Source organism: Enhydra lutris, unplaced genomic scaffold (assembly GCF_002288905.1).
Source record: "Enhydra lutris kenyoni isolate GAN:26980312 unplaced genomic scaffold, ASM228890v2 scaffoldscaffold10, whole genome shotgun sequence".
Lineage (NCBI taxonomy): Eukaryota > Metazoa > Chordata > Mammalia > Carnivora > Mustelidae > Enhydra > Enhydra lutris.
The window spans coordinates 22,261,479-22,274,435 of NW_019154094.1; the positions used below are offsets into that span (position 1 = coordinate 22,261,479).

Here is a 12,957-nt window from a genome sequence, read left to right on the forward strand (position 1 = left end):
GAGCGACATAGCAAGGGAGTAGGGTGACGTGAGATGAACTCAGAGACCAGATACTGCAAGGGTTTGTGAGCTACTTTCAAGTTTGGGTCTCATTCTTAGCTCAGGGGAGATGAAATTCACTAATGGACGTCAAACAGAGATTGCCAGGAGCCAAGTGACTTCTAGAAAGTTCGTTCTGATTACTGAGGGGTGACTAGGTTGGTGTGGACAGGAGTAAAAGTAGGGCGCCGGTCAGGAGGCTACTGTGTGGTCCATGGGAGGGGCCCGAGGTGGTTTACACTAGGGAACAGCAGTGATGATGGGGAGGGACAAGTGACATCAAAGACTTTTTGGTGCAGATTCAATAGGCATTCCTGAATGACTGAGGGGAGGGTAGGCAAGAGGAAAAGGAGGGGGAGGACCTCTTAGAAACATGGATTTCCACCTCCCAGCTCTCCAGCTCAAACAACTAGTTGGAAAGATGTGCCACATACTGAGATGGATATTTCCAATGTTAGCTCTTGTCACTATTCAGATCTTTGTGAAGGACAATTCTTACTTTTAAAGATCAGATCAGTTGACTAGGATGAAAGAAATGGGCTGAGTTTTCAAAACTCCATAAAAGTCGTTGGCTACACACTAGCCATAAACTTGTGTCATAAGACCTTTTTTTTTTTTTTAAAGATTTTATTTATTTATTTGACAGAGAGATCACAAGCAGGCAGAGAGAGAAGAGGAAGCAGGCTCCCTGCTGAGCAGAGAGCCTGATGCGGGCTCGATCCCAGGACTCTGAGATCATGACCCGAGCCGAAGGCAGCGGCTTAACCCACTGAGCCACCCAGGCACCCCGTCATAAGACCTTTTAAAATGAAACTGTACCAATCTCCCAGCACGAATGATTTCTTAACTATTGACAGCCCAAGGAAATCGGGAAGATGCAGTGGTTTTTGTAAATGGAAATGGGGGGGAAATCAACTCATCAGTATTTCACAGAGTGATTTCAAAATGAAGGTCCTTATAAAGTGAGCTGAAAATATTTGCTCGGAAGAGCAAATGAATACAGACAGCACTTAGGAGCTTAAATGATGAAAAGAATTCATGTGGCTTAAAAATGACAAATCGATCCATTTTAAAGCAAAATTATTTACAGTTCACTTATCCGCCAAGACTGAAGGCCACTGCAGTGATTTACATGGACAACAGGAAAACTCCAAGTGCTGATAATATATTAGGCCAATGTCATTAAAGGTTGTGCGAAAATCAGGGACTCGATTCCAAGCCAAAGCAGAGGATGGTCCTTGTCTCTTCCTTTTCTCATTTATGGATCTAAGTCAAATAATCTCTTCTAAAAGGGCAGAGAAGAGGAATTAATGGGAAGGAAAGGAAGGTACCGATGGATATGAAAACAAATTTTGGTTCACAAGGGATGTTTTAAAGAAATCTGATAAAAAGGCAAAATTTATTTTCTAGACTCTAAGGGGTTGAGGGTATGAGTCGCTGTAAGAAGTTGAGGGGCAAGGAGACTATAGAAACGATCCTAATTCTTCTTCCCTCTACCACTCTCTGCTTCTCTTGGGAGCCTGCGGGAGCTTTAATGACTTGTACTCTTGCCTCTTTGTGGGACAAGTGGCTCTGAGGTGTTAGGACAACCAGGAGAGTCTGAGAAACAGGCAGGGTCCACGAAATTGGGTGATTCTGGCTGGGGTCACTTGCTAGGCATATTCCCTGAAGATCTCTCCCTCACATCTCTTAACAACTGGCTGTCAGCAGTGTCCTTAGGATCCCTTCCAGGGGAAAGGAATGGAGGACAATGGAAAAGAAACCTGACGCTACTGATCCCTTTCACCTTGCTGCATTTGCTGCAAACAGTTCCGTGAAGAGGACAGGCTTCCTTGGTCTTTCCCATCTTTGGTGTCCCCTGTATGAAAACTTTACATGAGAAGTCTTTTAGTTAACTGGGAAAATTCTGTGTCTTTTATGGATATGGTATGCTTTCTTGGATCTGACAGTAACAGCTAAGTAGATATGGTTTCCTACATTGCTCAGGCTGCTGGGGACCTTGGAAAAATTCCACAGTTCAATCACAGTATGTCAACCTTAATTACAATAAAGAGCTGAGTGATTTTCATTTCAATGTTTGTCCCTGGTTCTACATGATCTTTCTGCTTTTTATTTTTATTATTTATCATTTTTATTTTCTTTAAGTAGGAGCCACACCCAGCATGGAGCCCAATGCGGGACTTGAACTCACAACCCTAAGATCAAGACCTGAGCTGAGATTGACAGTCGGATGTTTAACGGACTGAGGCACCCAGGCACCCCTCTCTGCTTTTTGAACTTTTGAAAGTTTCAGACTTTATGCCCCATGAAGCAGATCTGTATGGATCTGGCTGTTTATGTGGGTACCGTTTCTCTCTCCCCAGCTGCATGAAGGCAGGAATGTTTTCTGTCTTAGATCCTATTGTATACAGACACGAGGTCTGGCATATAGAAGATACTCAATAAATACGTGTTGCTGAAACAAGCGCATAAAAATTATGGTAATTTGAGACGATGATTCCTTTTTTTGAAAGAAGCAATCAAAACATCTTTTGTTTGTAAGCTGCCGAAGAAAGGCACCTAACCAACTTACTTATCATAGTATTTTCAGTGCCTCCTACCAAATCTGACACTAGATTCCTGATACTAACTGCTAACTAAATGGATGGACAGATGGATAGATGGGACAGATGAAGGAAGGCAGAAAGGGAAGGAATACTTCAAAAATGATGTAGTGAGAAAACAAAAGTGAAAACTGCCTTAAAATGCAGGGTTTGCTGTCTATTTAGAGTTTGAAATTCTTTTTTGGTCCCCCCCCCCCCGTTTCTTCTTCTTTTTTAGTAATCCCTTACACCCAACATGGGGCTCGAACTCACAACCCTGGGATCAGGAGTTGCATGCTCTACTGACTGAGACTGCCAGGTTCCCCTAGAGTTTTAAATTCTTACAAAACTCTCCTGTGTGATTCAGAACGAGAGTCTCAGTTAGATAAGTTTCCAGCCAGGATGATTAAATTGGGCCTCAGAATCCGTTTCCTAGTGAGGTCTAAAACCTGATAACAACTATTATTTTTACTTTTGTCTTATTTTTGTATCTGCCATTTGGCAGGAAAATTCCTAATGTTATGGCTGTCCAGGTATTAAATTAATAACATTTTATTAAGACACGGCCATTGTACCCAGTGAGTATAGAATCCATAAACTCAACATTTAAACTAAATCTAAAAGAAGAAACTGCTTATGAAAAGTAAGCTGTAGAGGCTGCCCAGAAGGGGAAACAAGATCAAAAAGTCCCTTTGTTCTGGGACGCCTGGGTGGCTCAGTTGGTTAAGCAGCTGCCTTCGGCTCAGGTCATGATCCCAGCGTCCTGGGATCGAGTCCCACATCGGGCTCCTTGCTCGTCAGGGAGCCTGCTTCTCCCTCTGCCTCTGCCTGCCATTCTGTCTGCCTGTGCTCACTCTCTCTCCCTCTCTCTCTCTCTCTCTCTGACAAATAAATAAATAAAATCTTAAAAAAAAAAAAAGTCCCTTTGTTCTAATAAAAGCCCAACTACTTAATTATTGAAAACATTAAAAAAAAAAGTATGAGGACAAGAAGGAGCTGTCAGTCACATGAGCAAGGGAACAATGTCAGGAGCCTCGAAGAGAAGAGAAGAAACACGGTCCCAGGTCAAGACAGTATATTCACAGAACTAATGGTAAATCTCAGCATATCACAACCTCAGGCACTGTCCGCGTGCATTCATTATGTAGCCTGCATAACTAACCCTATCTGCCGTTGTGTGACTGGCTGTCTGGGACCACGACATCCAGCTTTCCCAGGGACTCCCCCCAACCCCACCAGAGAAATCCCATTATCATCTGTCTCTCTGGCAGGACATCATCAAAATTCAAACTGGGGAAGGGAACCAGCTTTCAACCCACCTGTCCAGAGCTTCCACGGATCACAGATGTTAGCAACGCTCGACCGCCAACAACGGACCTTGGCTCAGAGTTCCGAATTCTGTACGGCAGCTGCCCGGGTGTGCCAGCAATGCTGTGAAAACCATCATCCCCGTCCTGGCACAGAAATCGGGTAAGGACAAGCCCCAGGCTGGGGGCTTGTTCTTCTCGAACCCAGCAACACACCAGTCTCTTAGCTTGTGATAATTAAGAGCCAGCAGACTGTGGGCAAAGCCGTTAAGAACGCTTTTTCCTAGGAATGCAGCCGGAGTAATTGGCTTGCTGCTTGCTAATGACACAGCTTCTACAAAAATAAACTGGCACAGGGAATTCTCTTAACTGACTTGGTGAATATAGGCTCCATACCTGTTTGATATTCCTTCGAGTTCAGCAGTGAATCCCCAAACACTTTGGGGAAGAAACGATGCAGAAGAAATCCTTCGGCCAAGGAAGTTTAAACAGGATGCAAACCCGAAAAGAACCCCTTGGTACTTGATGTCGTGCTCCCTGTGCAAAACTCATACTCCACCCCCCCACCCCATGCTCCTTGTTAAGACTCCATTCCCGTTGGGTGTATAGAAGAAGTCCGTGCATCACACGGCGTGCTTGAGGGCGTGGGAGAAAAAAGGCTGGCTAACTGAAGCGCCTGTGACAGATCTTCCAGATCTGCTTCTTTTCTGAAGGCTGAATAGGCTTCTGACTACGACCGAGGACACACATATGCCGTGTGTGTGCCTGTACACACACACACACACACACACATACACACACAGAGGCATCTCTGTGGTTCCGATGTCGACACCTACCAGCACTTTTCAGCTGAAACATTAACGCGAACTGACAAGGATAGCAGCCCTAGAGTCACATGTTCCGGTCGCCACAGCCCTGTGCCACTGGAATCCCATCAATTATTGCAGGTTTTTCTCTTTGGACAACTTAGGAACGGAGTTTAAGAATGCAGGAAGCTCCCTCTCTCATCTCCTTAATAAACTTCTGCCTCTCACCACCAGGCTTGCAGACAGGTGGAAAGAATCCCGCTGCAGCCCCAGTGAGCTGCAAAGTTTTAAAGGTTCTCCTTCCCCGGATGGCAGAAAGCTGCACATTTTCCCTCTCCCCAGTAGCCCAAGCCCCGTGAAAGTACCCTCTCTCTGTCCTAATGTTAATGAATGGGGGAAGCTTCTTTCTCCCGGATCAATTTCATAGGCATTGTAGTTCCAGATTTTGAGTTTTGAAGTAGCATTTTAATTTGTTGTCAATGCCCTGGGAGCAGAAGCTCACACCACCAAGCAAAACACCACAGCCTCTAAGCTATTAGCTAACATGTCAACTAGGTAATGCATCTTCAGGGAAACCAGATTAGAAAGGACAGCAAAACAGTGATTTTTTTTTTTTTTTTAATCCTATACCTGCAGCATAATGCTGCGAAAGCTACCAAAACAACAAAGGACATTTCGACAGCAAGGAAATGTCTTATTCTCAGTGCTGGGGCAGTGAACGTTGTTCCATGTGAGCATGGATATATATATACACAGGGCAGGGCAGTTCTTCTTTAAACGTGCAGCCTTTTTAATTTTGTAAATAATTCATCGTCCAATGCATAAGAAAGCTCAGGGAGAGAATCTGCCCATGTGAAGGGATGGAAACACCAGTTAAGAGCAACCCTACTCAGGAAGCAGGTGGAGCTTTCCCCAACCCCCCTCCCAGAGGAAACAATAGCATTTGTATCAAGTTAAAACACCGGAGAAACTCATCCATTTGCAAGAGAGTTGTAATGCATTTATACAGAGAGGATTCCAAACATGCATTCTTTAACCTGGCTTCTGCAGCATGCCCACTAATCACTAGACAGTTAAAAGATAAACCCAATACCGTCTCTATCAAAAGGACCCCCAGAACTTAATAAAATGAGTCCGGGCTACTGTTTCCCCCACCTATTCTAAAACACGTTTCGTGAAGTCAAGCCAGACAGCGTCCCTTCCCACCACCAGCCCCACCGCCCCTCCCACCCCCCAACAAGAACCAAGTAACTGATAAGTCCTTACCGACTTTGGGCTCTTCTTGGGAACTGGCAACCCTGGAAAAAATGCAACAAGGAGGGAAGAGGGGAAGAAATCATTAGCATATAAATGTTACCTTTTCCTTAAAGAACAATCCCCAGGTGTTTCATGGCAACCTAGCCATCTGCAGAGTTATGTCAGATTTCTCCCCAGCATCGGAGTTACCAGGCTGTTCATATCGAATCAAAGCAGAGGGAGGAGGAGAGCGAGAGGCAGGAGATCTATCTGCATTAGCTATGCTGGCTTGTACTGCAGCAGCCTGGAGGCTGGGAAAAGAAATTCACAGACCTCAGCGGCCTGGGAAATTGAACACTTGGACAGAATCTCAAATGCTCTTCTGGATTAAGAGAGACTTAACTTACAATTAAGTCCAGGATATTTCCTTTCCACACGATCCACTTGTCAATCGAAGCGGACCAATCAGGACAGAGGAAGGGGTGTATATTTAGTTGCAGAGGAGTACATGGTTAAAATTAAATTTTTCTTTCCTTTTTTTTTTTGGATCGTTTCTTTCCCTTTTCCCCCCCTCTGCTTTTCAGGAGAGGAAATGCCTTCTTTATTTGGAAGAGCTGAACACCAAAAACAAAAAAGGATGCTCTTTTGCCAGCAGAGAACACAAATTCAACTTGGTGTAGGACCCCCTCCGGATCATGGGCACACCTCTCCGTGCATGTCAATCACCCAAGCACACTCCTATTTAGCTTGGAAAGGAAGCTAGCTGGTGTCAGACCCTTAAGGGGAAAGGAGATTGTTGGGGAGTGAATGAGAAATTTCATGGAGCTGCAAGAAGATGAGAAAGGCAGAGGAGAATAAGGTATTCACTGATCCTTGCTGGCTCTTCCGGAACCCTATCCTTCGTGGGAGGGGAAGAGCTGGAAGGGGCTGGTGATTGCCTCACACTTCTAGAAAAGTCAGCAGCGATTAGGAGCAGACATATGGGAAATCTGCCAACTGGGGAGTGCAGCAAAAGAGGGCTAGAAAGGAAAATAAAAGCATATAATGGTGTTTCAAAGGTAATCATTTCTGCAAGCTGCCCTCTCATTTTTTATTTATTTTTTATTTTGGGTTTGAGCGAGGGTTAGAATGCAAAATACGGATTCCATCTGGACTGGGCACCAAAGATATACTTGGGATCTGAGGATTTTGCACTGGCAACTTCAACCTTTTTTAGAAAATGATCCCTCTGTAGTGTGATGATTTCCATGCTTTGGGAAGTGACTTGTCAAACCGTGAGCTGTGCTAAGTTCAGCACAAGTAACACGAGGCAAGGGAAGTGGGTGAGTAGGAGGAAGCCATCAGGGGAGCACTGCTAATGTGCCCACTGCAAGGGAGGCATGACTGGCCATGGATTACTCGTCCCCAAAGGCACTGCGGACACTCTTCTGGCAAGGCTCATCACATCATCAAAACGAGGTCACCACGGTCTGGCCAAGTGGTTCTCAGACTTCTGAAGACATACAGAGAACTTGAAGAACTGTTATAAAGGCAGAATCCCGGGCCCCACCCTGAGGAGGGCCCAGGAGTCTGCAGTATAAACGCTATCTTCTAGGACATTCTGACAGGTCTGAGGACCACATCTAAGGAGACTACTACATTTTCAAGTTGGGTGAACTCAGACAGGCAGCCTGCAGTGGGTTGCCTCAGTGCCTCAGTTTATAAAATGGAGAGAGTCAGGCTCACGTCACAGGATTAGGACAATCTGGACAAGGAGGACAACACATGTGAAAGCCTTATACCTGGCACAGAGTAGTGCCCTCAAATGTCAACCATGACACCTTACCTTGTGAATTTACACCGTTTGGAAAGGAAGGGGTTACAGTCACCTTCCTCTAACTAGAGAAAGTCATTTGCCCAACATGCTAACATACGGAAACCATAGGAGGGGAAATACTTTACCTGTGGAGGAGAGTAAGTGTTAAGCAATTTGGTTGTGTCATTATTCTTCAAAAATTATTAGGTGCTTTTATGTGTTCATTAATGTGATTCCCTTAGGGAATTTTATTATTTAGTGTCGGTCACTGGACAGACTTCAAAATTGTATACTATTACGTCTTTGAATTCAGATGTTTTTCTAATTTATTTTTATTTTTTTTATTTATTTATTTATTTTTAAGATTTTATTTATTTATTTGACAGACAGAGATCACAAGTAGGCAGAGAGGCAGTCAGAGAGAGAGGAAGGGAAGCAGGCTCCCTGCTGAGCAGAGCCCGATGCGGGACTCGATCCCAGGACCCTGAGATCATGACCTGAGCCGAAGGCAGCGGCTTAACCCACTGAGCCACCCAGGCGCCCAGATGTTTTTCTAATTTAGACTGACCTCCTCGCTGACTGGAAGAAGCACCATCTCACTGTAGTTAGCTTTTACCAGACTTGCCTTCTCCCAGGATCCCAGTGACCCTCTATAAAAATGTGTCCGGAATATCCAACTAGGTAGGAGTCAGGGAAAATGGCTTTGATCTATATTCTGCTTATCATGTACAAAACTGACCATCTTAGGGGTGCCTAGATGGCACAGTCAGTCAAGGGTCAGACTCTTGGCTTCAGCTCAGGGAGTGATTTCAGGGTCGTGAGATCGAGCCCCGCATCAGGCTCATGTTCAGGTGTCCTAGGGACTCTCTTCCTCTCCCTCTGTCCTTCCCCCCTTCTCTCTCTCTCTCTCAATGAATAAATAAATCTTTGTCCCTGTCTCTTAAGATTTCATTTATAAAATAAAGGTCCTTGTCTTTGTCCGTCAGAGAGAAGCACTTGCCTGCTGAAAGGTGCAGACACAAGGATGCTCACTACACACCGCTGGTATAAAGGAAAGCTGGAAAGGACTAGAGGCTCTGAACAAACTGAGCAACATGGAACCCATAAGGCAGTCTGCAGAGGTTAAAAGGCATGGGCTCTCTCTACATGTAACACGGACGGTCTCCAAAACACAATGCGGAGCGCAGGCAGCCTGCTACAGGTGGAGACAGGTGTTAAATACACGCAAACACGTGCACAGGCTCCGCTCCCCATGACCGTCCACACCAAACTGATGAGCCGGCAAGGAGGGGCAGCGATGGGAGGGGCTGGTTTAAGCAGATGTGGCCTTTATCTGTAAGTCTTTATCAAGAATACCATATTTGGGGCACCTGGGTGGCTCAGTGGGTTAAAGCCTCTGCCTTCGGCTCAGGTCATGATCCCAGAGTCCTGGGATCGAGCCCCACAAGGCTCTCTGCTCAGCGGGGAGCCTGCTTCCCTTCCTCTCTCTCTGCCTGCCTCTCTGCCTACTTGTGATCTCTGTCAAATAGATAAATAAAATCTTAAAAAAAAAAAAAAAAGAATACCAAATTTTATCTTGCTGAGGCAAGAAAACAGCTAGCTAGAAGTAAACATTAACTCATGAGTGGCCCCTCCATTAACGGCGCAAAACCAACGAGTCCATAGCACCCTGGGATGACAGCTACAGTGGCTTTCTCGGAGGAAGCAGTTCATACAACATTCCAAAAGATCCTGAATCAACAGACACCGCAAGCTGTATTTTAGAACAAACAAGAAAAACTTCTTTTAATTTAAAGAGCAATTTGTTCCACTTTGCTACCTTCTTTTTAAAAAGCCAGCCCTTTTATGGGAGCCAAAACTGGCCACAAATTAGTATTCAGAATGTCAAAACTCGAGAGCCTCTACTTGAGTGCTTTTTAAAAGAGAAATCAAGGATCTGCTTTAAGTCCACACAGTCATTAAATCTTAAAATCTAATGAATATGAATGCTGGAACAAAGCCCCTGATTACGTATTTTAGCCAAAACCACTCAGATGGTTTGAAAACAGCTGGGAGACCTAATGGAAAATATTCAGAAAAGGTCACCATGCAGCAGAATTTTCCAAGACCCGACATTGGATGGGTGACACAAAGCAGCAGGATCCCACACTTGCCAGCAAGACAGTGGTTTTCCCAGGACAAATTACACTTTGTGCCTCCAGGGGTGGCAGGAAGCTTGTGTTATATATGTTGTGTCACATACTACAGACAAGGCTCAGATGAAGAGACAGCACCTGTCTTCATGGGCTCTCCTGCTTTCTTCAGAGAAAGGAAGGGCAATTTCCAGAAGAGGCAGAAGAAAAAGTCTATGGATGGTACCGTCTGCTCTTTGAGTCTAGAAGGTAGCAAATGCTATTTCAAAGGGGTCCCAGAAAACTTTACAGTTCAAAGGTGAGTATAAGTGTGATTTATAGAAGTGAGAAATGTTGGGACCTCAATTTCCCAACCCCTATGAAAAAGATGTCCTTTTGGAGAAAACAAATGGCAAAGACTATGCTAGGAACTAGAATCTGACCAAGTAACAGGAAGAGAACTCTTTCCTTCTAAATATCAAAACCATAAACTATGCTACTGAACATGTTCTCCTAGAACTAAATGGTGAGTGTTACTCTTGGTGAAATTTTATAATGGTTGTCTGCAATAATTTATGTGAAAAAAGTAAAAATAGACTATATATGCATTCAGAAACAAAGACTGGAAGGTTACATGTCAAAACAGTGCGTTCTTTGGCTCACAGGATCATGGATGGTTTTATTACCTATTTTAGTAACTTCTACAAGAAGAAAAGCTTTATTTATTTATGAACACACACACAGACACCGATAGATACCACAATAAAGAAAAGCATATACTGCCTTTTTATGTAGGATGAATATAGTAAAATGCAGAACATTTTACCGTACTTTTAAATCTCAAGAGCCATCACTTACCTCTACATCCTCCAAGAAGTGATAACTTCCCCCCCAAATGAATGTATACGTATGGCTTCTTTAAGTACCACTGTTGAGATTAAGACTTGAGTTTATAGGCTGACTCAAGGGACACAGGAAGACATCGATAGCTCAGCTGTGTTACTAGGAGAAGCCAAACAGAACAAGCCTGAGTTGTAGGAAAGAGATCAGGCTTCTTTGCACCTAACTTCCTCCAGATTAAAGCAAGTGAAAATGTCAACCAGCCTTACCAACTGAAGGAATGAAGAGAAATCATGCAAAAGGCTTTCCAGGGGTGAAGTCTAACGTCACCGCCATAAGCGAAGTGGAACTACAAGTCATGAAAATGTACTGTGCCGTCAATTCACATTTTTTTCTTTGTGATATTCATTCCGCTTTGTACTTGATCTCTAGATTTAAGCATTTGAATAGAATCATGTTAGCTTCTTCTTTAGCATTCCAACACACACTATGTCACTAATCCACATATCATTGAACACATGAAATTCCTTAGAAGTTTGCATTGCAAAATGTTTGATTGAAAGCAACGCTGGTGTTGAATTAGGTAATGCAACGTTCAAGGAGCTGGGAACTGTTACCTATATTGAGAGAGAGAGACTGACAGATTCACGGATTTAAGCAATCAGGTAGTTAATTCATGGAGACCACTGAAAGCCATGGAAAGAAGACTAAGAACTTGGTCTGGGGCTACTCATAGATTCCAAACAGAATAAAACTACTCCTGAGCACATTTGCATCTCAGACCCCACTAACTTTCTTTCTTATTCTAAAATACATCAATACATAATCCTAAATGCTGGACTCGAAAACTACAGCTGATTTTAACCCAATAAACTCATCATCAAGAGTTTGTATTCAGGAAATAGAGAGAAAAAGATTTATCTAAAAAGATGTTCAACACAGTATTCTTTAAAGAAGATAAAAATTGGAAACAATTTTTTGGAACAATTTTGGAAACAAAAATCTGAACTAAGAACAGAGGACCAACCAAACATATTGCTATAGCAACAAGATGAAAAATTCTGAATCCATTAAAATAGGCAGTGATGGACATAAGACGGGCAAAGCAGGATAGAACTTTGTACATAGGATATAAGGTCATGGGGTGCCTGGGTGGTTCAGTCCTTGGGCATCTGCCTTTAGCTCGGGTCATGACCCCGGGGTCCTGGGATCGAGTCCTGCATCAGGCTCCCTGCTCGGTGGGGAGGCCTGCTTCTCCCTCTCCCATTCCCCCTGCTTGTGTTCCCTCTCTCAAAGTCTCTCTCTGTCGAATAAATAAATAAAATCTTTAAAAAAAATAGAAAAAAAAAAAGAATATAAGCTCATTGTTTAAAAATAGGTATATGTGGAACACCTGGGTCGCTCAGTGGGTTAAGCCACTGCCTTTGGCTCAGGTCATGATCCCAGGGTCTTGGGATCGAGTCCCGCTTGGGGCTCCTTGCTCGGCAGGGAGCCTGCTTCTCTCTCTGCCTCTGCCTGCCTCTCTTGCCTGCTTGTGTGCTCTCTCTCTTTCTCTCTGACAAATAAATAAATAAAATCTTAAAAAAAAAAAAAAGGTATACGTATATATTGCACACATATATCACACACCCAAAGACTTAAAGAACATGTATTAAAATAGTCTTTCTGAATGCTAGGATTAATATGTGATTCATATTCTTATTCTCAGTCTTTCCCAAGTTTTCCAGATTTTACATACAAGTATAATTATAAACAGAGAAGCATTACTCAGTGTGCTTGGACAATGGTAAGTATTTATTAGTTTTAGTGCAGTGCTAGATTAAAAAAATAACAGGAATTTGTTCTAGCTCTCTTTTGGCTCAATGACTACCATTTCTACTTGAGTGTCTGTGCTATAAATCCTGGGCCATGGCCTCGATTGAAAATAGGATAAAAAAAGCTGTTAGAGCCTCTCTCAAGCAAAGAGGAACAGAAGTAAACAATTTCGCATATAATTTCAAGCAGTCTCTGAAACCTTAACCAGTAACCCTACAAAGCCAATTCTACCGAGTTCTATGACCACCAGATTAAATCATCTTGTCCAAGCATATGGCTATGGTGTTAGATGCAACTCCTGGGGTGAGGCTGACTTCTGCTGTTTGGGTCTCTAATAAGGACAGAGCGTATAAAATACCTTATCAGCAAGCAGAGAGGGTAATGAGAAAGATCAAGAAGAAAGAGAAAAGTTTTATTGCTTGCTTC

At 43.5% G+C, this 12,957-nt stretch overlaps 1 protein-coding gene across 3 annotated transcripts in view; it reads right to left on the minus strand.

Annotated features, from left to right (window-relative positions):
* The window catches only part of LOC111144009 (membrane associated guanylate kinase, WW and PDZ domain containing 1), a 633,428-nt gene that overhangs the window by 36,956 nt on the left and 583,515 nt on the right, over window positions 1-12,957 (minus strand). For all 3 annotated transcript variants that reach the window (XM_022498068.1, XM_022498069.1, XM_022498070.1), the window contains exon 13: window positions 6,001-6,032. In XM_022498068.1, coding sequence (XP_022353776.1) covers window positions 6,001-6,032 — 32 coding nt within the window. The remainder of the gene's footprint in view (window positions 1-6,000; window positions 6,033-12,957) is intronic.